Raw genomic sequence first — 25,106 nt, 5'->3', positions numbered from 1 at the left:
CTGCCTCTGAGAAACAAAGATTACTGTGATTTTTTTACTAGACCTTTCGAAGTACTGCTACAGCTTTTTTTTTGGAGCTCATTCCCCATAGCAATCATTCCGCCCCGTGGCCCATATCCTGTTTTTGAAAAGCCATTTCCTTCTGGTGCACGTCTTTCCCCTGTGTTTAGGTTGAAGCAGTCAATGGGGCTTTCAGCCGTAAGGATCAGAATGAAATCAAATAAATTACTTCCAAAGATAGGAAACCATTTCACACCTTGGAGCTTCATTTTGCTCCAGATGTAGCACGTTCCAGCTCCTGCCACTTAGAGCCGATTAGAAACCGACTGACCTGTTGCGACACTTCAAATCTTGGTAGAATTTGCACTTTGCCTGCAAGCTGACACTTGGTGTTCATCCTGTTTGGGTTTGCAACTATAACTGTGAACAGGGTGATTGCCCTGGAGTGATGATTAAAAAAGGGTTTTCATTCACTCTACCCTCCTGAGAAACAGAAAAACTTCACTGAAGTTTTCTTTTTTTCCTTCTCCTTGCAGCAGTGTTGGACACAGTTTTAAACCAGTAGATAAGCATTGATTCTTTACTATAAGGGTGGTGAGACACTGGCACAGGTTGCCCAGGGAGGTGGTGGACTCCCTATTGCTTGAAGTGTTCAAGATGAGATTGGATGGGGCTCTGAAAAACCTCGTCTAGAGGAAGGTGTCCCTGCTCATGGCAGAGGGGTTGGGACTGGAAGATCTTTGATTCCATGAGATCTGACTCCTCAGCTGAGACTCAGATATTTCATACTGTTGTCTTGGCCCAACACAGCCTTGATGTAGTTGAGCAGAAATGGCAGTGGAAGATCTTATTAAGTTCTTATATTAGGTTGTTTGCACTGGAACAGATTGGGAGGAAGAAAAATAACTTAAAAATGCCTCTGTCAGGAAGCTTTATGCTCTGCTCTTTCAGCAAAAGGGTTGTAAAAAGCCATGGAAAAATCATTGGTAATCATGATATTTGAGGATTTCTCTGTCCTTCTGTCCTTCCACTTTAAATTTCACATCCCTTAGGTTTTTTTCCCTTTTTATTACTTTTAGATATGTTTTCTTGGTTACTACCAGGCACTCTGTGACAAATCAATACGTGTGCTCAGTGATAAATACACTGAGGCTCTGTGAGCAGGACAGCTCCTGCTGGCATTTAAAAAGAAATCTAAAGTGAATTTAGGTTGGACACAATCAAATACACAGTGTTTACATTAATTCTGGGTTTTTTTCAAAGGGAGTGGTAACCTGTAGTCATGATTTATGGAGGCTCATATTACCACATCTATTCCAAAGGTTTTCTCACACCCCTTTATTCTGGAGGAACTGTTTTGATTCAAAAACAACTTTTAATTGACCTTTTATCTTTCAGTGTAGAATCTGTTTGTGGTACATTGTCAGGCAAGCAGCCTGCAAAGAAATGCAGTTCTTGTCTCAGAACTGTCTTTGTGTCGATGGGGTTGATGTTCATTTGTGTTTGATTTCTGCAAAAAATACTCATTCAGCCTCAGTTTTAAAGTTCTTTAATTGGTATGGAGAAGGAGGTGAAAGTTTGTTCTTGCAGACTAAGTGATGATTTTGGACACATGAAAACACATTTGGGAAAGAAGGTAACAATATATGTATGGTGATGTCCCAAGGAAGAGTTTAAATCCCAGCAGGACTCAGGTACCAGGTGGATCAAGGCTCTGCTGCAGTGAGAGCCACCTACTCGCAGTGTGCTCTGTGCCTCAATTTTCCTGTCTATAAAACAGAGCATATAAATCTTGCCATCATTTACATAGTGTTTTGATATCAGGTTTCTCTCCAAGTCTGAAGTAACAGTAATTATTAGTCGTGGGACTGCTATTTCCCTTTGATTTCTCCCCACCTCCATATTGCCATGTGTGCAGCCCCTTCTTCAGGACAGGCTAAACCACCCTCGCTGAGATTACTCCATCACCTCTAATGGTGGAGCACAAAACCATTTCTCCACTCTGGAGTCTAAAGTCTCTGAACTTCATTAGCCCAAGGGAGTGGTAGGCCCAAGCGTGCTCCGAAATGCCGATCTCCTGTTTTGATAACTGAGCTCTGAAATCAAGATAAACAAGCTGCCCTATATACTGAACATGTCCTAATTGCACACTCCAGGCACGGCAGCCAATCAATGAGCGCGTGTCCCTCGCTAATTAATATTTGTAGTTTTGGAGGATTTCACATGTGGTGTTCTCTGCAGCTCCTGCAGTCATTAGCAGAGTGGCTTCGAAGACCCTGTGCAGGAGGAGAACCTGGCTTTAGGCCAAGAAGCTCTGTAATTTAATTTCATGTGTTAGCTGGGCATGGTCACTCTTATTCAAATTGTATTAGCTAATACTTTTTTCAAACTGTTTACACTGTGTGCAAAGTTGTGTTTAAAGCCCTATTAGCTAATACATTTCCTAGTCTAGACTTGGGAAGGGTTGACTCCCTGAAGAACTCCTAGCAGGATTTTGTTTACTTGCAGGAGGTGGGAGAGGGAGGTGGGGAAAGAAGGGGCAATGATGTTTGAAACCATCCAAATGACTTCTGCTGTGCCAGTATTTTGCTGCCTGTCCCTATCCTCGCTTTTTTTATAGCAGAGTTTGTTTATTGAGAGGCAGCTCTCTAGTCATGAGCATGACTTTGCAAACCATGGGAGTGTTGGCACAAACCAAGGGCTTAGGCACTCAGTGTTGGGAGCCAGGGCTGTCCGTGGAGTGGGGAAGACACAGAAGAAGCATCTTGGGGATGCTTGGAATTGAGGATGGCCAGTCTGGCAGGAGCCCCACACTGAGACTTTCACTGAACTAGAAACACATTGTGACCCATAGAGAAAACTTCCTTGGTGGGAGATAACAGTGGGGTTTTGTATGTTCCCCACTAGCAGGAGAAGGAGGCTGGTTTTGATGCGTGGGTCGCTCCCACGATGGCCTGATAGTAGGACTTCCTTCCTTCTGCAAGTCACAGGCAACATAAATTAAGACTCCTGCACTTTGACTCACAGTCTAGCACCTTACTGACACATATACAGAGCCTGAGCCCCACATTAGATACCTGAAGCAATCACTGGGACATATGTAGTGTGAATGTCTTCAGTGTTGCTGATGGAAGAACCATCTATCACCCTTTAGATTCCACTCTTTGATTTTCTCCTGTTCACTCCTAGAAAGTGATGCTGCAGCTGGGGGTTAGGCAGGACTACTAAACTATTGCTCTTGTTTCCTAAGTATGTTTTTACTATAACTTGCCATAGTTCTGATTTTGTAGTGCAAGTGGCATATCTTGTGAGAAGAAACACCATTATCTCAGCCAGGCATTACATACTGCATAATTCCAAGCCTTTCTCCAATGATGGCTTGGAATTTTATTGACTTGAAATTCAGACAGTGTCTCCAATCGTAGTGATGCTGCCTTTGGAGTATCAGAGTTGTAATAAACTCTAAAGTTGAACTTAGGATTCCCATTGACAGTGGAGCTGGACATTCCTGGTTCTCAGGAGTCATTGCAATTTGATTTTTGTCATGGTTTCTCTACTGACATCTCCATTTTTTACTTTCTTAAGCGATCCTTGTCCCTGGAATGTCTAACCTTTTCTTTAAGTCACTCCCTTTGTACAGTCCCATCACAAATCAATTGCACTCCCACAGTTCCCATTCAAATATAAATAAATTAGTTAAATGGTTTACCAAAATGTGGTAAAACAGATAGACCTGTCCTGTGTTTTGTTGGAGGTTTTGGTTGTTTTTTGGGGTTTTTAAAACATCCTTTTCCTTCCCTTTATGTTTCTAACCTAGAGCCTCGTAGTGAGGGCTTTTTCTGGCTTGTCTGTGAAATTGCATGCACATCAATAACAGTGTGTATCAACAGTCATTAATAAAGGTTGGGTCCTCTATGTATCCCCCTTCCTGGGCAAGATTGTTCTATACAGTGTATTTACTAGAGCTACATCCTGTCTACTTCAGCTACTCGAGTAAGTAGCAATATTTTAACTGCTGAGTGTATAGTGTGCGTCATTTATTTGTCCTGACTAGATCCACTGCTGATTTCATAAACATTTGGGGAAAGAAATACCAAACCAGCAAATATTTGCAGAACCCCCTAATGTAGGATCTTAACAGGACGATATCGTCTCTCAGTTTGAAGATTAAAATCAATGCTGTTCACAGCTGATTAACTTTCCTTTCTAATATTTCCCACAAATTGAGCTAATGCAATAAAACTTAACGAAACAAGGTTTAGTAAAGCCACAGAGAATATTTATACGACAGTGAGGTACAGACTGGCTCAGGCTGTCCTGGCATTCAGTTTTTAATGGCTCTGTGCTTTATCCTGTAAATGGATGAGTGCAGCAATGACAGCAGTCCTTGTGTGGGGTTGAAACAGCCTCTTTGGTGACTCCAGGAATTAGCTGTTCTATATTTTCTTTCTCTCTAGTAGGTGATCAGTTGTCACTTTCTCTCCCATCAGCTCTAACAATTCTCCATGTTGGTCCTACAGAGTCATCAGCAAAGTGGTGTCAGCTCCAGAGGCCAAACCTTCCACGCCCGCGGCGCGGCCGAAAACGCCTCCACCTGTGCCGTCACCGGTGCCAGCTCCTGTTCACGTCACCCCTCCTCCAGCTCCAGCTCCTCCTCCTCCACAGGCCACCATCTCACCAGTCCTGATCCCACCACCCTCCCCAGCTGTGTCAGCAGCTGGAGGCTCCAAAGCTCCCGTTCGCAGCGTGGTGACCGAGACCGTCAGTACTTACGTGGTAGGTAACACGTGCCATGCTCTGTCCCGGTGCCAGGGGCATTCCTCTATGGAATTGGTGAGCTCCTGGTTGGCTCATCATCTCAAGCTGATGGTTCCTAGATTCCTGATGTTTATCCAGCTGTTTATTCAGTTCTTGTTTCCACACACATGTTTTGAGGGGTTAATAACTTCATTGAAACACTACAACTTGGACTGAATTTTTCGTTGGTTCCCAGTTCCAAATTTAAGTTCCTTCTAACAAGTCCAACTACATCACATATAATATTTTCTGCTAACTGAGCTAGAGCACTTATTTTTGGAGGTGGAGGTTTTTTATAGGTGCTTTCAAAAGTGCTGAATTGAAACCTCAAATGTCAGACTCACCATAGATTTTGCTGTCAGTCAGGTAAAGTACAAAACCCTCATACAACATCAAGAACTTGACTTAGCCCTCATTTGAAATGTGTAGAGTCCACTAATCTCTTTCCTGGTTTCCTCGACATACAGAAATTGCAGATGTTTGTGCATCTCAGAAGTCTGTAGATTGTTCATTAGTCTACAGTTCATTTTTGTGTTTTGACACCTGCTCTGAACTTGGCCTCAGCATTCTTCATTCTTTTGGAAAAGTCTCTTGTGTAACATGGTGTAGGAACTGCATTCCCTAAAAGAATGTGGATAGAGGTCTGGGTAGGACAAGGCTTGCTGTGCTGCTGAGAATTTCTGCTTTAGATGCTGTGTGAAATGAAGTCCTGAGCATTCCTGATCCTTGAAAAGCAGCACAAGGGTAGCAGTGTTGTTATCCTCCCTGTCCTGGCTAAATTCCAGCTTGATTGGTGACACCTTGCTTAGCTACAGTTTAAAAATCTCACCATTTAAAACACCTAAAGCTTACTTTTATTACAATTTCCTATGCTTGAATTGCAACATATGCTTGTTTTGTTGGGTTTTTTAATAATTTTTTGATTCTTGTTTTAGTATTGATTTCTAATAGAAATCTACCCTGCATTTCTAATGGAAAGGTGCTTCCCTGCTGGAGTTAAACTGCTGTATCATGTTACTGGTCTCTATTTAAACAGCTGCTACATTTCACTGCTGAGTTAGTTACAGCACTGGTAACATCACACAGGCTCTGCATATCCTTAGGGTGCAGGACACAGCTTTAGTATCACAGGTGTAAACCCACAGTCACTCTTATTACTACAGTCACTAGTATTATTGTTGTTGCTATTATTACATTATTGCCCAAAGGTTTCAAAATTTACTGTAAGAGTAACATTTCCTGAATGCTCTACTACATCCCATTTTCTTCTGTAATTATGAAAAGAAATAATTTAGAAATTTTGTTAGTTTTCAAAAGAAAAACCTAGCACTTTGTCTAGGTACTTCCAATGGTAACACTCTTAGCACCTTAATGGAGAATTCAGAGGATGTGGAGGCTCCAGGTTATTTTTTGCTTTTCACAGAATGGTTTGGGTTGGAAGGAACCTTAAAGACCATCTTGTTCCAACCCCCCTGCCACAGGCAGGGACATCTTCCACTGGACCAGGTTATTTAGAGCCCCATCCAACCTGGCCTTGAACAGTTCCAGGGATGGAAGTCCACCACCTCTCTGGACAACCTGTACAGTGCCTCACTACTCTTATTGTAAATATTTTTTTCCTAATACACAACCTAAACCTACTTCCCTTCAACTTAAGACCATTCCCTCTTGTCCTGTCACTCCAGGCCCTTGTGAAAAGTGTTGTGTTACAACATTATAGTTGAAACCAGGGCTTTACTGCCCTAGGATCCAACTGTGTGCACGTGCAGAGAGACACCTGATGTGACAGATTTATAAGTGAAAATGCTCAGAGAGAGGTTGGGAAAGAAGAAAATGATTAATAACTATTAGCCTCTTGTACGAAGGAAATCCAGGAGACGGAATGATTTTCCTCAGATCACATGAGAAAGCTGTTCTAGAGATAAGAGTGGAGCCAGTGTGACAGAGGTGCACAACTCCCTTCTGCAGAGGAGGAGAGGAGGGTGATTTTATAGCTCAAAAAAGGAAGGATACACATCTCCCTGTTGGATAGCATCTCAGTCCGTGTGCTCTGCTCATTAGCGCTCAGTGGTTTGCACTAACACAGCAGTCAGCAATCCCACTCTGTCCCTCCTTGCATGACCCTTGGCTCATTAAGGAGTGAGAAGTTATGCAATATTTTTAATATCCTTATTTAGCAGCCCAAGTTCTTGTTTAACAAACAGGCAGAGGTTTCTCTGATTATAGACCACCCTGCCCCTCTCCAGCTCCTGAGAGCCTGAGGCAGGCATTCTGCAGGGGAAAAAAAATACCTGAAAACCTTAGTTTGGAGAAGTTAGGGGGTCTGTATTCTGGTGGGGCAACACCTGGCAGTGCTGCCTACAGCTGGCAGGGCTAGTGCCCAAAACAGGCAGCACCAGAAATGGGGGATGATGGGGGTGCAGCCAGGTGTTCAGGCAGGTTTTGTAGCCCTCAGCCCAACATCCCACAGCATCCCTTCCCTGCAGCACCGTGGCACAGCATTCCCTCACTCCCCAGCAGGACTATCCCACCAAAATGCCTCTGGAGCTCTTCACTCTGAGCCCAGACACTTCACCTGGGGAGCAGATGTTCTCCAGCAAGTTAAAATGACTTCCCAGATGTGAGATAAGATGGTAGATAGGAATGATTATTGCAATCAATCAGCCTGGAAATTGAGTTAATTTTATGATGGTGCCTACTCCATATCTCTGTTGTGAAAGGGATTGTTCCCTGGTTAGTATTCCTGGGACTTGTATTTTTGAGCTTTAAACCACAAGAACATTCAGGGCTTTAAGAGGAATCAGAGAAGAGTGATGTGTTAGTTGCAGCTCTGGTACATTCCTATTGATTTTTCGGGAAGTGGTGTAAGATGTACAGACCACCGTGTAGTGGCTTTTCTATTTTTTTTTTTTTATTTTTTTTTACTAAGAACATTTGGGGCTTTTCATCTGCTACTTTTTAATATCATGTTTGTAAGCTGTACAGATAGCAAAAAGTTATTGCCTGAGATATGTGTAAATGCACAAAAGCTGAGAACAAAACAGTTTCTGTTTTTGAGATTCAGTGATAATGTGCAAATCTTCATAAAGGAGTGATGGAGTCAGGGTAATGCCCCAGACATTTTGTACTTTGTATTGTTAATTGCACTCCTTTAGGTGGATGTTGTGACATTTTGCGTGTATGTTTTTAGCAAAGAGCTGTTCAAAAACCACTGGAAATCTAAAAACACAAACAATGGGTTCAAGCAGGATATAAACATTAAAAAAATGCATATGATGAACCCGGTGAGCAGCTGCCCAGTACTGTAAATGATCTGCCTTTCTTGTTTCATTTACCCTTTAGTAAATTGTACTGCGACATAAATGTCATAAGGGGAATGGAAAGTTACTCAGTAACAACTTTTTTTATATCCTGATCTTATCAGCTCGTTGGAGTTGAAGACTTTGGCTAATAAGTAATGCAGCAATATATACACACGGCGCTGTATATTTTACATGCACATAAGAACTGTTATCTTACGCAGGAGGCTGCCGTGGCTCCTGCTTGCCATTAACAGGGTCGAATTTTAAAAGTATAGACAGAGAGGCAATTGTGTCCTTAAGCCCTGGCTCTGTGTGTGAATGCCTGTGCTTAGGTTGGGGGGTGGGGGGTGTAACTGGCTTTACTGGTTTACAGGACAATGCAGGGAAATACATGATTTTGTCGTCATGAGCAGAGTAGGGAAATCAATTAAGACGTAACACCGAGCTCTCATGATCAGAGAATTCACACATAACGACAGGGGCTGCTGAATGGCTTAGCCAGATAAGCAAGAAACCTTTTTTTGGTTGTTTTTTTTTTGTTTTGGTTTGTTGTTTTCTTTTTAATGTCAATTTTCCTGCCTACTTAGCCCTGAAAACCAGCTAACTTTGCTTTTCTTTGCACCAGATCCGAGACGAGTGGGGTAACCAGATCTGGATCTGTCCTGGCTGTAACAAGCCAGATGATGGCAGTCCAATGATAGGTTGTGATGACTGCGATGATTGGTATCACTGGTAAGTTCCTCTCATCCATCCTGCTCTGCCAGTGCCTGGCAGATTGGGGCTATATTATTAAAAAACCTTTTTATTTTTTCCCCTAATAGTTCATGACGTTGGGAATATTTAAATAGCTTTACTGTGTCCAATTTAATAATCTGGAAGATATTTTTATCTCTGTTGCTCTGAAATTTGAAAAGGCAGATTTTAAGCTGTGAAGGAGAGTTACTTTTTAATTAATGGGCATTGGTGATAACGGTTGTTTTTGAAACTGCTGGGAAATATTGCTGATTCGAGTAATTTTGTGAGAACTACAGGATTATGAGCACAGTGTATACAGATAGACAGTTCAAATTATGAAGCATTGTATGAACAGTAATATAAATGTCAGCTCTTATAAAAAGGTTAGGGGAAATTAATCACTTTTTTAGGCAATATTTTTTTAAAAGCTACATAAAATCATAAGGATTTTTGCAGATGTGTTAAAGAAGCATTTGAAATTATTTTAAATCTAGTCTATTACACCTGAAAGTACACTCATATTTTCTACTAAAATAACACTCTTTATCTGAGTATCCTTTTGATATTTCTCTTTTGTTTCCAAGCAAGAGCTCTTAGATTTCAATCATTATATTCATTAAGATAATTGCTGTATTAATTTGAAGGCCAGATCCTGTCTCCCACTGGAAAGTTGCATTTTTTGGGGGGATAAGAAACAAAAGCAATGTCACTCCACTGAGATGATTGTGATATTTCCCTGTCCTTCACAGGCCTTGTGTTGGGCTGACGGCTGCACCCCCAGAAGAGATGCAATGGTTCTGCTCCAAGTGTGCCAACAAAAGGAAGGATAAAAAACACAAGAAGAGGAAGCACAGGGCACACTGAAGGCTTGGCAGGGGACTGAAGTCGTGCAGTCACTGCGGCACCTCCTGCCCCGACTCGGCTGCGGGAGGGAATCCACCCTGCCCGTGTCCCCTCGCGGCCAACAGGGCTGTGTCTCTGCAGTGAATCAGGGGCCAGGGGATGCCCTTGGCCAGGGGCTGTTGGGTTTCACAGACTGTCCGAGCCCAGGGCATTGGATTTTGGTACATTCTGATGCTGTTTCTTTGCCCTGCCAAAGGGGAATTTGCACAGAGAGCTGTGAAGACTTCGGTGGTTCCCGGGACCGCTCCTGCTCCTGTGGCTCGGCAGCAACAAGGATGAATGTTGTAAATACAGATATCTGTCCTATTCCTTCTCGATTTGTTATTAATCCCTCTTGAACCTTTGCAGTAAGGTGCTGAGAGGAGGAGAAAATGTAAATTGCAGTAAGTTGTAAACTGAGACAACCTTCTGGAATGATTTCTGTAGTCTGGATACAGTTCAGCCTCAACTCTTGCTGAGCCAGATAATCATAATGTGGAAATAAAAAGTGGCTGGTAAATATTTTTGTGATGAGAATATATGAAGCTTTTTTCCTTGATTTTTAGTACTAACATAAAATAAACATGTTCAAGCTTTTGTGATATATCTTCTATTTTTAAAAAAAAAAAGTTTCTATTGTGTCAATTTTTTTCTTCCGTGTGAATTTCTTTCTGTGGACCTGTAATATATTTTATAATTTGATTTTTGTTTTGGTTGTTTTGTTTTTTTTTTTTAAAGTCTATGTCAACGTACCTTTTCATTGCTTGTACATTTCATCAGTGTGTAAAAACACTTCCCATTAAAAGATTTTCACACGTGTAAATACCTGATATTTATAAAGTAATTTTTTTTTAATTATTTTTTAGGGGTTGAGGATTTTTGTTGTCATTTGCCCGAGAATACAAACCTAGCAGCTACTAAAAGCCCGTGTGACAAACGCCTGTCCTCATGGCTGTGAGGGATTGGTGAGCTCTGCCCCAGCTGTGCCTGCACGAGGAGGTGGCCAGCACCGTAATTAAGCCTCGATTCAGATACTTAAACGTGTGGTAACTTCTTAAGAAGTGAGTAATCCTATTGCCTTCAAGGAGCCTGTTCCCACACTTGGTTATACATGTGCTTAAATGCCTTCTGAATTGGGAGCTTAGGCCAGGGGGGCTCTGCACTTCTGGTGGCAGCTACAGCCTGTTAATCTGTAGCTGGAATGGATGGACTTTTTTTTTCCCCCCCATTTTTCTCTTTTTTTTTTTTTAACAAGTGGTTAGGGAGTTTGCCAAAAGCATCGTATTTGGGTAGAGGAGATGTGTGTTCCTCTGCTTTGTGCATCCCCTTGGAAAGACTTGTAATCTGAAAACCAGTCACATTCCCCATTGAAAATGCGAGGGGAAGGTGCATGGAAACTGAAATTAAAGTCAGTCTTAGATATTGTAGTGCAATGGGTCTCAGAGTTAAATAAGAATAAATCTTGAAAACAATTTATGCCTTTTTGTTTTCTAATCAATTTTAGATTGCATTGGTTAATTTGGGGATATTTGTATTTTAAAACCAATGCAGTGAGAATGTCTGATGTTGGAAAAATATGGCCCTTTTTAGCCTGTTGTGCAGATATTAAGAGTTATTTTTTAAATGCATCCAAATTGATATTAATGAGAATGAATTAGTCATGTTTTTAAAAGTACCGGTCTAGTTAGGGAAATGAGGCTTTGCTGATAGAACTGTTAAATTGCAAATCAGTGGAGATATGGATGAAATTGGTTTATTAAAAGTGCACTGTTACCTGCTTTGTTCAATGCCATCTCGTTTATATTCCGTCCCTGTTAATTACCAGTCAAGAAAGTTCTTGGGTTTGATTTTTTATTCTATTTTATTTTGAATTGTTGGATGTTGCAATGCTGATTTTTGGTTTTTTCCACATGTAATGTGCAGACATACAAAATACGCCGTCTTTGGTCATTTCTGGTTGCAATAATAAAGAAATTAGCTTTTGGTAAGTTGTTTATGCATTTCCTCCTCCTCTCCATGAATCAGAACTTCTCAGTTTAATCAGTTGAATTACTCAGGATGCCATGGGAGGGCTGAACTTGCCCCATTCAGTGACTTTCAGCTTTCTCTGCATGCTTGGCCTTGCTGCTGCTGTTTCTTAACCTGGCTTTTATGATTTTATAAATGACCCCTGTGGCAATAAAACCAAAGCATCATTTTCAGGAGGCTTGTGTGGCTGAGGGGATTAGTAATGGGAGAAGGGGCCCTTCACCTCCGGGTCATCAGTTTGAAGCCACGCTTGGTGCTGAGCCTGCCTCCCTTTCACTTATGCTGGTGTGGATCAGGAATCAGTGGCATAAATGAATAATCATTCCAGAAATGGTTATCCCTGAGTAGCCATGTGGCTTGGACCTTCTTTTCATACCCTGGCCCCACCCAGCTTCTTCCCCAGACTTTTGTATTTGCTGCTGATAACTTCACAGGTTGGGTTACTTCTCCATAAAACTTTGTGTGTGGAAAGTTTGGGAGCAGTTGGGGCTGCTCCCTAGAGCCATTGCTTGATTTTAGGGTTGGGATTTCTGTTCATCTGAATCCTGTTATGGTTTGTGTTTTGGACACCACCATCCATGAGAAGGGGGCACAGTGAGTGGGCTGCAGGTTGATTTGCTCACTGGATGTCATGGGAGAGCATCCAGTCTCTGAATGGTTTTCCTGCCTTGAAATGCAGCTTCATCAAGAGGAGCATCAGTTCATGGTGCTGCCTCTGGCTGGTTGGAGCAGAACTGGTGTCGAGTTTAGTAAGCAAAGAATTAAAGAGTTTTCAGTGAGGAGACAATTCACTCTCTGCTGCACTGTAAAGAGCAGACAGGTACAATTTTCCCCCTTTGTGGACTCACCGTGTGTCGTGGATTTCAGCAGGACAGTGAGGATGGGTCGTAAATATTCAAGAAAAAAGCGTAAAAACTATTCCGTGAGAAAAGCTTGTTGAATCCTGCCGTTACTCTGGGGCCAGATTTTTATCTGGAGTCAGTTGGGAGTCAGTTGGAGTTGTGTCAGTTTACAGCAGCCCAGGAGCTGCCCACTCGCACGGCCGGTGTTGGGGCTGGGGAGCAGCTCCGTTTGGAGAGCTTTTCATCCTTTTTATCCTGGAAATCCTCCTCCAGGGCAGCCTGTGCCTGTGGGTTGCTCTGCTGTGTGCTGGCTGTGAAGCAGGTTAGTCATTAGGCAAAATTGCAGCTTGTTAAATGAGTTTTGCACCCAGAAAAAAACATGAAGTTGATATAAGCATAAAGCTCAGAAATGGAAAAAACTCTTGACTACTGATTTTTATTGGAGGACATAGATATAAAAGCAGGGCATCCATCCCCAAAGTAATGGGAATGCACTTTTCCCAAGATAATCTTCCTTTGGGGCTGTATGTTGTGCTCAGAGCATCGTTTCTCTGCTTGACAAGGTGTTTCTCTTCCAAAGGTGTCCACAGCTAAGTACAGTGAGGATCTTTATGCTCTGCAACTGATTTGTGATTCCAAATGTCCTGGAAGAGAAAGGGAATAAAAAAAAAAAAACCCAAATCAGAGGGTATCAGAGCCTGCTGACTTTGTCTGGGCTTTACAGAGATAAAATATAGTGTATTACTTCACTGTATCACCTAAACCTTCTTTGTTCTCCTTTCAATAGGACGATTAAACAAAGACCTACTAACCAAATTAAAGTATAAAATGAACGCTGAGATATGGAAACCTTGCCAGGAAGAATGTTAATGAATGAAGTTCACTAAAGGCATGCTGGCTAAGTTTTCAATACAAATAGTTTTATGGCCAATCTCTTTAGATCATAGCAGTTTTCTTTAGAAGTTTTAAGTCTCAAAAGTAGATGAGTTTCCTTCACTGGGGAATGAATTAGATAATGCTCTGAATAAACTCCCTCTTTGCCGTCTTGTCAGTCATGCTGCTTAGGAAACTCGCCCTTTCTTCTGGGGACTTTTGGATCAGCTGTAACCTCAAAAGTAGAAAGCTGCTATTAATCCATGTGTGCTGTATGGCAGAGGAGGCTGTAAGGGGAGATTTACAGCCAGCAAACAGCAGTACCTGGCTCTTGTGAGCAGAAACCATTAATTGTGAGCTGTGGCTGCTGAGCTGAGGGTGCTTTCCCTCAAAGGTGCTGCTTCAGCCTCTTCAAGGTTTGCAGTGGGTGAAGGAGGGGGTCAGACTTTTTATTTAACAGGGTCTGTGATGGTAGGACACAAAAAGGGAGAGTGGATTCACAGTAAGTGTGAGGAAAAGCTTTTTTATTATGACAGTGGTGAAACACAGTAACAGGTTACCCAGAGGGGTGGTAGATATGCCATCCCTGGGAACTTTCAATGTCAGAGTTGGACAGGGCTTGGAGCAAGCTGGTCTAGTGGAAGGTGTCCCTGCACATGGCAGAGGGGTTGGAATGAGATGATCTTTCAGGTCCCTTCCAACCTAAGCCATCCTAGGGTTCTATGATTCTAAGATGCTTATGGGGTGACCTTTTGCACCAGGACTTTAAGTCCTGCGATACTCCTCACTGGGAGAGAGGAGAGCTGAGGGCTTCCAGACCATCTGTTCCCCCTTGGCAGTCACCCCTGAAATTTTCCTTCTAGTCCTTGTCTGCTCCAGAGTCCTGGCCCCTTAACTCAGGTGTCTGGTGGCCCGTGCCAAAGCCAGCACAGCTCAGCAACTGCTGGGTGGTGCCTTGAGCAAGTGGGGACTTCCAGCATGGTGACACCAAAGATGCTCACAGCTGAGGTTTGGTGCAATGTTGGTTGGAAATAGAAGATCTTTAAAGTCCCTTCCAACCCAAACCTTTCTGTTATTCAGTGGTTGCTGCCTCAAGCTTTGATCAAGAAGGCAAATTTTCTTCAGAAAAGAAAATGTGAGGCAAACCCGGGATAGATGGAAGATTTTCCATGCAATTTGGAAAACACAATGAGAAATGTGTGTTTCATTTCATATGAATACAACTCCCTGTTATGTTTTCAATGTGAATGCTCCCATAATGACTTCAAAAGAGCTTTACAAAGCCAAACAGAAAATAATTAGATTATTTTATTGCCTAAACGAAGGGATGACGAAGAAGGAGGCTTGGAACACATTAACAAAAATTTAGGTTTCATCACCTGTCATGAGCAGGAGTTAGATGTACAAATTCCAAAGTCTTGCCTGCCAATTTCTCCCTAAGCCAGCATCTCACTGTGCCTGTCATTTTGCTTACAGTGGGGCTAATGACAAGTGTGATGGCATGTCACCAGCCCTGGTGTCACCTGGGGTCTCCAATGCCACTGCTGCTTAACTGTGTGCAGGTGACCTTCATCCTTCCTTCAAGCTGATCCCTCCTCAGGTGTGGGACTGGCCACTGTTTGCAGTGGATTTTTTTTAAATTTGGCATCCAGATTTGGAAGGAAAAAAAATAGAATATTTGTTTTCCTTTTACATAAATTAATTAGGAAATAGGGACAGGAGATGGTGTGCAGTTTTTTATTTTAAATTGAGTTGTAATTTACAGCCCTTTTTAATAAATGATGTCTTTTTAGGGATACACATCTGCTTGTGGGTTTTTCTTGTCCACATGGTCACCATTGCATGGATTCAAAGGGAGAAACTTGGTCCTGTTACCAAGAAAGCTGGGCACAGTTCTCAGTTCTGCCGTGGTGTGTTTGGGCACAGGATCAGAGCGTGTCCCAGTTTCCATCCACAGGAGGAGGATAATATTTCCTGCTCTGTGAAGCCCAGACCTTCCCATGGGTTAAATAACAATAACTGCCTTCACAAGGGCTGGATAAAACTACAGAGCCATTGGGAGCTTCCCCAGTAACAGAACTTGCCTTGAACCCACTCTTCAGCTGAAGATGTGTTTTCATTGAGGTTGGGAGCTGGAAACCATCTACAGCCCTCCAGAACCAGAGAGATCCTTTGGCTTTGCAGTCTTTACTTGACTCTCTTCCAATAACTTTTCCAACATGAAACCAACTCTCTTTTCCTCCACTGATTTTGAGCTTTTCTGTGAAAGGAGCCGAGCTGAGCTCACATTAAGACCTTATTTTCCTACTAGCTCTTCTTTGCTTCCAGGGATATCTGGTGGAGTTTATCTGAGAAACAGCTTCTTGCTTAAAATTACTTTGGGGACGTCAGAAAACGCCTCTCATAATTCGTACAATAGCTGCCTTCTCTGGGCCTTTTGGGCTGTGAAATGTCTGCATTGGTGCTTGGAGCTGGCATGTATTAAGATGCTGTGGATGAAGTGATGCTGTTGTTCTCTATATTTTCTGCAAAGACAGATGCTCAGTCAAGCCCAAAATCCAGGCCTTTGCCTTGGTATCTAATAACCCAGCCCAACCATTGGCTCTCAGTGCCACTACTCTCTAAAAGATTGGATTTGCAGTGCCACGGCTCAGGAGGAACCACATCCCTCCAGCCCTCACAGTCATATCTGGCTAAATGCTGTGGTTTTTGTTTTCAGGATTGCTGACAAAAAAAAAGAAAACACAAGTTTCCCAAAGCAAGGATGTTTATCAGTTTCATGCTGGGGATTCCACCAAAGGAGTCGTAGCTCTCTAATACATGAGATGATGTTTAGGGAATAAAACCATGACCTGTGCAATGTCTTGAGCTGAGCCAGTGAGAGAGTCACGTGAAAATGCTTTATCTGGGGACAGCTTGCAATGGAGAAATGTCTTCCAAATTCACTGAACGTAAACTTCATGTGTTACAAGCCCATCCTAACTAATGGAGTGATTTTTAAGTCTACCTGGAGGTCTCACAGCAAACATGGCAAACATTGCTGTGCACCCACTTAACCTTTATTAAGACTTCATTTACTCACGTTAATCAGATCACAAAGATCTATTTTTCAAAACCATTGTGTCCCTTAGAATTGAGAAAACATCTGCCTACCAATCTCTTTAGAAGCAGATCCTGCTCCATTTGAGTCTCTGTGTCCGTGGTTTCTCTCATCTGCAAATTTTGGCTACAAAAATACTTCTGTGGGGGTCATAAGGATGGGCTGGTTTTGCCCTGTGCACCCAAGTCACAGTGATTCCAATTCAGCCGTGTTTAAGATTACTATTTAGCTATTTGGAAGATCATAGAATCACAGGATCATAGAGTGCTTTGGGTTGGAAAGAGCCTTTAAAATCATCTCATTCCAACACTCCTGCCATGGGCAGGGACACCTTCCACTATCCCAGGTTGCTCCAAGCCCCATCCAACCTGGCCTTGAACACTTCCAGGGGGCAGCCACAGCTTCTCTGGGCAACTTGTGCCAGGGCCTCAGCACGCTCACAGTCAAGAATTTTCTTCCTAATAACTAATCTAAGTCTCTCCTCTCTTAGTTTAAAGCCATGTCCTCTCACTGTCTGTGTGTACATTTGTCTCTAAATAATCTAATGAACATGAGATATTTTTATTCTTTCAAAGTGCTTGGATGGGAAAAGGATGAAGGGGAGAGCAGAGGTTGAAATGTTTTAAGCTACTGAGAAAACAGAGTAGATATATTTGTCCAGCTTGATTCCACCTTCACCCTCTTCACCTCCATTTCAGGCCTTGGTGTTCATAATTTACCAAGTGCAGAGCCAGTTCTTCCTTGCCCAGCATCTTTGGAAAACTTAATTCTTTAGAGTAAAAAGAGGAGCAGTTTGCAACTTCCTGCAAGCACCTCACAGGGCAGATCTGCTGTTGCTAATGCCAGCAGGGCCCAAGGTGAGCTTTTGGCCGGTATCAAATCCTCCTCTCAAGCCAAGAAGTTCCCACTACTAGAGAGCAACACTATGGTCTACTTAAGTTTTGTAAGCCCTTAATGAGTCACTTGATCTGGGCCGGATCAGTTTGCTGACATGGAAAGGGCTCCTGTTTCTCCTGGTGGCTCCGGCCTGTGGGGCTGGAGAGCTCCAGTGACTGATCCTTCCTACACCCGCTTGCACAAGAACACGGCGCAGCCACGGACTCATCTCGGATTCCTGCAGGAGGTGGTGACAGAGCTCCACCTTAATGAGTTCATCGCCCTGCCAGCATTCTTCCCACACCCAGGTGCCCGTGTTGGCAAAGCTGAGCCTCACCAGCTCACTGGAAAGCATTCCCTGGGATTTTAACAGGGCACAGATCTTGGGATACCTGCCTGGCTCCTCATTTTCAGTTGGTCGTGGTTGGTGGTCTGGTGGTGTTTATGAGCAGAGCCAAGAGTGCTGGTTTGGTACCAGGGAAGGAGGGTGGTGGAGAGACACAGGGGGGACCAGATTAATTTCCAGAGCTCCCACTAGGCCAAGTTTTATAGAAGTCACTGAGTGTGCAGGTGGGTGGAGGGAGGAGGCAGTGCCTTAGCCCGTGCCTGAGGCTCTGGTGAGTGTTAAACCCAGTCTGTTTACCAAAGCCGTGCTTAAATGTCTGTAGAGCTGCATCACATCTTTGTTTTTCTTCTGGCTTCTGGATGGCATGCACTGGTCATGGAGTTAACACTTGCCAAATCACATTGCTCAGGCCTCTGGTATGAATCCAGCCTTGGATGCACACATTGCAAAATAGTTTCAGAGCTGAGCATGCTCTTGGCATTGCCTCCCCCAAGGTACTCTGATTTTCTGCAACGACGTAGTAATTTAGGTGTTTACTTCCATTTTGAGTTATCCTTATCTCAATCAGAAGTGTCCTGCCACTTGCAATGGATCCCTCACTTTTACTTGTCTGACACCACATTTACCCTCTGCAAGACAGGTGCCTCTTACCATTTTCTGGAGCTGGATCTTTCAAACTTTCTATCCTGAAAGAGTGTAGATTTAGATTGGATATCAGGATGTTATTCTTGACTGTGAGGTTGATGGGGTTCTGGAACATGCTGCCCAGAGAGAAGGTTGATGCCCCATCCCAGGAAGTGTCCCAGGCCAGGTTGGATGGGGCTTGGAGCAACCTGGAATAGTGGAAGGTGTCCCTGCCCATGGCTGGAGGGTAGGAACGGGATGATCTTCAAAGTCTCTTCCAACCCAAACTATTTTATGCTTCTATGACCTGAGATATCCAGTCAACTTTCCCATCCCAGTGCAGCACATCCCACTTTGCCATTCCCATACATGCATTTGGGCAAGGCAGCTGGGTGTCCCCAGCGATTCCTGGGAGAGGGCAATAAAACCAGGTAACTACTCAGCATTGGCATTTGTTTAATGGCTTAGGGACTCCAAAGCTGTGGCAGTTCCCATCAGATGTGCCTGGAGAAATCCTGGGGCCGGGCAAGCATCACTCACTTTCCAGCGAACAATTCCTGATTTGTTTTCTGCTGGCGTTGGGAGCAGCGAAACCAAAGCTGTGGCGTGGTTTGTGCCAGGTCACAGAGCACATCAGGGGCACAGCCAGGCTGGGAACAGGCACCTCTGAGCTCCCATCAATGCCAAGCACTCACTGGAGTCAGTGTCTGTGCTGGGGTCACCTCATGGTACAAAAAGGGAAACTTTCTTCTGCTTTCTAAGCCTGAGGTCCCCCCTCTGGCAGCTACCCCTTGCTTTAATAGTGGCATTTGTTGCAGAATACACCTCTGAGCCTCTTTCAGCCTTGGGTACCTGTCCAGGTACTTTTCCAGGCACCTTTATATGAACCTGTCACTGGGGGACACAAGTTTATGTTGAGTTTTTATTCCAAAAATAGGGCTCAGCTGCCAAAATCTCCCTGTAATAGACATGCAAAATTCTGAATCCCTCTGCAAGGTCCTTCCAAACCAAAGGCACGGGGAGATGTCTGTGCATGGGCTCTCCCCGAGGCTGCCTGACGCACCTCTAACCACAGCCTGGGTACAATGCAAGTAGAGCTCAGCAAAGCCCTTGCAAGGACTGGGCAGGAAGTGATGATCTGGGGTAAAATCAGGTATATTTCTTCCTGAACCAAAAGATGCAGCTCTGCAGAGACCCCGGTGCTTTGCCATGAGTGTTTGCACAGGCAGGACTGTGCAAACACTGGTGAGCAAACTGGAAATGAGAGTCTCCCAAATGGGTGCAATAAACAGATATCAGCCAACAGATATCTGAGAAAGGCATTTCCATTTCTGTGGTCCTGGGTGAGGATAATGTGTTTCTAAATCCACACTTGCTTTTTCTTTAGGTTATTGTAACCCATCTCTTGATGAGTTGAAGTGGTTTAATTGCCTTCACTGAGTAATTTTCCACACCTAGCACCTTTGGATTTCTTTTCTTATGTCTCACCTTAACTCTAAATTTATTCAGATTTGTTTTTGTTCGTATGATAATCATAACATTCTTCTGATACATTTTTTTGTCAGGCTTGATTTACTGAGATTTGCTTGCAACCTTCGTTCCAGTTTACCATTTTTTGTGCGTGGGGATATTTTAAATTAATATAATTATATTTAATAACATATGCAGGCACTAAAGCACCTTTTGATTTGAGTCCTAACTTTCGTTATTACCCCCCACACACATACACACCTTTTTAGATATTCTCTGTTTAACCTATGCCTAGAGATTAATTAAAGTGTCATTAAAATGCCTTTAGTACGTTTTGTGTCCTACATGCCTGGAAATACTTTTTTTTCCCACAGTCAGAATTGTTGTGCTTGTACCAGCAATAACTGGCATGTGGCTTGTTTTGTAGATCACCACGAGATATAACGAACACTCCTAATTAGAAGAAAACACATTCATTTTTTGGATGCCTGTTCAAAGTTGTCTCAGGAAGATCCACTGGCTTTTCATTTATGTCTCTCCGTGGCTCTGGGCCGGCTCTGAGCTCGCTCGGAAGCACAGAGAGAGTCCCACGTTGCATGTGGGTTGTGAAATGCAAATTTAGGACCTTCCCCGTGAGTTATGGGGCAGAGTTTCTGCTCCATCTGTCAGTTTCCAAGCTTTGAGTGTTTAAATGTGTATAGTCCAGCCTTGAGTGCAAAGTTTCCATCCTCTTTCAGTATTTCTGCTTGGGGAGAACTGTAGATTTTTCTGGATTTAGGATGGGTTTGGCACAGCCCTGGTTCTGGGGGGGGAAGAAATGTGTGAAGCAGGAGTAAAATTTAGCAGCTCTTAATCACTCCCTGGGCAAGGAGCAGGGTTGTCCAGGTATTTTTGGAAATAATTTAGGACACCACACAAATGCAGTTCAGTGCTTCCTTCTCCACCCCTTTGCATCTCCTTACAAGTTTTAAAAAGCCCCAACAAATAAATACCCATGTGAGCAGCTGGGATAGAAAAACAAAACCCAAACTGCACAACCTCCTCACGGATGCATCCCATTCTTAAGTGAAAAGCAGGGCACTGATCCCCTCATTCCCAGCTCCTAGGGAGCCAAAACATGACACCCAGCTGGGCATCAAAGCTCTTGTGCAAAACCAGCACCAGCTTGGGGGTGCCACGGCTGCTTTTTGGTTTCACCTCCATCAGAACAGCTGATAATCACAGCACCCCAGAGGTTTTCATCCATGGAGTCAAGCTTGAAGCTTGAAGCCTTCCTCCTCCCCTTCCAGGATGCACCAGGAAGGCACCAACCCAAGGGTGCTTTTAGCATCAGCCCAGTGCAGGCTCCTCTCCTAAAAGCCACGAGGAGGAGCAAACTAAAACATGAAACAAGAAGAAAACAAACAAAAGGAGAGCAAATTACTGGCTTCTCAGGGAAGATGGTGCTGATGATACTGTAATTATAATCCTCTTCAACAGCTGAGAGGAGTTGGGGTGTTTCATGGCCTGGCTTCCAAACCTGGACAGGTTTTGCAGCTGTAGGCTTTGGGAAGCCTGGCTGAGCAACTCTCCCCCTGCTGGGGATCTGTCACTGAACTTGGCAGGTTGGAGCATCCATGGGGACACCTCTGGGACAACCACCGGGGAACATCCTGGGCAGACCCCGTGGCTCCTCCAGTGACTCAGGGCTCCCCCATCACCTCCCCATAACAATTCTGTGTTTTGTAAGAGGGCTGGCAGTGACCCACCTTGCAATTAGCAGGTGGTTTGGGGAGAAGTGCTAATAAGCACCCTGGGAAGGCAAACCTGGGAGGGAGGTGGGTGCTGCCTTGAGTCAGCATCCTCCTGGAGTGGGGGGAAAGGGATGCTTGGGATCTGCTCAATGGGATTTTGCGACACAGCTTTGCTCACCCTCTATTTCCAAAGTTTTTTGGGGTATCCCATCCTAAATGAGCTGGTGAAGAGCCTCTGAGGAAGGTCACCACTGGTCTTGGGCTGGTGCCATCCAATGCCACTCTCTCCTTGTAAATTTTTGTATTCTCTCTGCCTTTCTGCTTCCATAAATACCTCATTACCAACATTTTTTTTTTCATTACCAGCTTTTCTGGTGGGTACCACTTTTCTGGGATGTTGCAAAAGCCATAGCAGGCCACTGTCAGTTCAGAAAAAAAAGGGTTGCCACCCCCCAAAAAATCCTAGGTTTTCACTCCTGTAGCCTTTAACCCCTCCATCCTCCCTCACAGGTCAGTGCCATGGGTTGGAATTTGTGCTACAGTAGCTCCAATCAGGACCTAGGGTATTATTTATCACATTTAGTACCTGCCATCAGTCATGAAAACTTAACAAAGACCCTATTTGGTTTATCTATAGGCAGCTAAACAAACGTATCTTGCTCTCCTGTTATCTTCTTGTTAACAAAACACTATCAGGATGTTCTAAACATCAGCATTTACTGTGCAAGAGCCCTTTATCTGGCATGATATATAGAGAGCCCATCAATTAGTGCAGGGGGCTTGGAAATACCTGCCACGCTTCGCTCAAAAGTCCCAGCACCATCCCAGGGCTGCATCACAAGTAAATATCCCTGTGCAATTCCTGGCCTCAAGCATCCCTGAATGAGATAGGAGAGATCATTATGAGCAGAAATCATGATAAATGCATTTTTTTTCACCCCTTTTTATAATATCAAGGCACATATTCTGGAGGCTTTCCATGAAAGGAGTGATGCAACAGCAGCCAAGGCTCTGGATGGTGCAGAGGTTGGGGGAAAGGGTCTGGCAGGTAACAGGTTTTTATTCAGAATGGCTGGATATGGTTTGGGAATTCAGTGAAAAGTGCCATTAGACAGTGCATCCTCCTGACAGCAGGACCTTGCCTGCAGGATCAATCCCTCTCAGATCCCCCCACTGAAATATTGCACTAGTGGAACAATTCCCACTCTGGCTCCACATCAGCTCACAAAGGTGGAAGTGACAGGCCTTGGACACCAACCCCTGTGGATCCAGGGCAGCTGCTTTCTTCAAACACCTGTGCTACATCAGCACCTCACAGAGGAGCCACCTCACACCATAAACCTCCATGTGTCAGCTGGACCAGGGGGGTTTCACCCCCCTCTGTGGCAGTTTTATCTCAGTGGGAAAGTGATTCTCCAGATAAATGCCAGATTGGGAGGTTTAACCCAACTCCTGTTTGTCTCAGACTTACTTGAATGACTTGCCAAACAGAAACGTTGTAAACAAGCACAGGGGCTGGTTTGGAAACCACTGTGGCTGCCTGCAAGTGATGGTTACTCACAGAAGGTGTTTTCCTTTAGCTGCATCTCCAAGCACAGGACTCACTCCATGCACTTGCAGAGGTTGGGCTCTTGTGGACTTTCCAGTCATTTAAACACCTCCATGTATCCAGGAAAGTGAACTGAATGCTTTAAAATTTTTTATAATTTTTTTTAATTTCTAAATTGAGAATAAAGGGAGGAGCAGTGGAATAGCCAGGGCTGGGCTTTGAAGAGGCAACATCGAACATTTAAATGAAATAGGTGTTAGAACCAGTGAAGCCAGTGATGGGAGTCAGAGAGGGCAGATGGGATCAGGGCTTTGGGGCAGGTCAGTGCAATTAGGAGTGTGTTTGCACCGAGCTGAGCAGGACTCTGTAGGAGGGAGGCCAGAGAGGTGCAGAAATACGGAGAGATAAGAGCCCAGAGCAGAGCTGGAGCTGTCTGGACAGGGAAGAGTAGGAGGCACCATAGAAATTTCCTGGGAGCTTATCACCGTGGGCCATCTTCTCCTCCTCTTTCACATCCGCAGCAGCCTTGGTGCCGCGGGACTGTCCGAGCAGCCGCCCCAGCCCTCGCCCATCCCCTCTGCAAGACCCACCAGGGCAGGGGGTGGGGATGTGGAAACACACAGGCTCCGCAGATCTGTGACATTGCTGAGGTTGACTCCAATGCTAAATCCATGAATCCATGAGGAGGCATTTGTGCCTCCATCCGTGCCATTCCCGGTGGGAAAAAAGGGCTGTTCGCTAAAAGCCGTCCCAAAGCGTCGCATCGCGTTCGGTCTCCAGAGGAGAAGGATGGGGCTGAAATAAAATCCGCCAGCCTGGCCCCATATGGGCAAAGCCTCACTGGTGGGGAGGGACACCTGAGGTTAGCAGGGAGCCTTTCCAGAGCACTTTAACTCTGTCCTTGTAGAGCCAGAGCTGGTATTTAATACCCTGGGACCAGCTCTGCAAGACAGACCCCCTTCAACTTATACCCAGAGCCAGGAAGCCCAGGTAAGGAGCCAGGTAGAAATTAAATTAAATTAAAAGAGGCGGTCATTGCTGATGGTTATTCGGTTTTGGGAGGTGCTTGGTTTTGCTCTGTGTGGGTTTTACATTCAAATATTCACCTCACACCACTCTCATATCATTGCTGTCGGCTGTTTTTTCTCCTCCAGCTGCTATTAAAGTTGCTATTTCATAGGAGAACAAAAGACAAATAGGAATCATTGGTTCAAAACCTCACCATCTAAGCATGATCTTTCTAGACCAGGAACTCTAAGCCCCTGATCTGTGTGATATATAGTTTGGGAACAATAATATCTGCTGCAGTTATTATTACCTATATTACAAAGATCTCAAAAAAAAAAAAAAAAAAAGTGAGAGATATTGTACACATGCTGGCTAGTTTCCCTGTTAGGGGGAGGGAAGAAAAAAAAAAAAAGAATAAAAGTTTAATAAACGTGTGCTGTGTTGTGGATGACTTTGTGGCGACCTTTGTTGCAAATGGCCTATGCATGCGGAATAATGGTCTCCGTGCAGAGAGGGAAATGGCTTAGTGCTATCATCGTTGCCTCGGTAACCATCAGAGTCTCCATCTAGCAGAGAGAAATGAGTTATGAAAAGGCTTGAGTGAAGAAGGGATTAACACATGATCCCAGGGACAGCATGTCAATCAAAATCAGCGGAGAAATTACACTGCTCTATTTGAGAATGTCTCCGGAAACGCAACCTCGGTGGGTGTATGTGTGTGGATGTTTGCAGGCGTGATGGGGAGACCTCTGGCTCTCAGCCTCCTATGGAACAGACATATATTTATATAGATATATGTATAAAACCCGTGATACATCTGAGGTCACTGTTGTGCACGTGCACAAGCACCCCCTGCACACACGTTCCCTGTACGTTTGTGTCCAAGCACACACAGGAGGCACCTCTCTGTAGGGACACACTTTTGTGATGGCCACCCTTGG

General features: G+C 44.0%; 1 protein-coding gene across 2 annotated transcripts in view; it reads left to right on the top strand.

The window, feature by feature from the left end:
• TAF3 (TATA-box binding protein associated factor 3) overlaps positions 1–10,962 on the top strand; it is a 113,017-nt gene extending 102,055 nt beyond the window's left edge. For both annotated transcript variants that reach the window (XM_083860278.1, XM_083860279.1), the window contains exons 5-7: positions 4,521–4,776; positions 8,725–8,831; positions 9,584–10,962. In XM_083860278.1, coding sequence (XP_083716404.1) covers positions 4,521–4,776; positions 8,725–8,831; positions 9,584–9,698 — 478 coding nt within the window. In that variant the 3' untranslated portion in view covers positions 9,699–10,962. The remainder of the gene's footprint in view (positions 1–4,520; positions 4,777–8,724; positions 8,832–9,583) is intronic.
• Positions 10,963–25,106: the final 14,144 nt, after the last annotated feature.

Source organism: Zosterops lateralis (assembly GCF_965231275.1).
Source record: "Zosterops lateralis genome assembly, chromosome: 4".
Lineage (NCBI taxonomy): Eukaryota > Metazoa > Chordata > Aves > Passeriformes > Zosteropidae > Zosterops > Zosterops lateralis.
The sequence above is the reverse complement of the archived record's forward strand: the minus strand, read 5'-3'. Positions and strand labels throughout refer to the sequence as shown.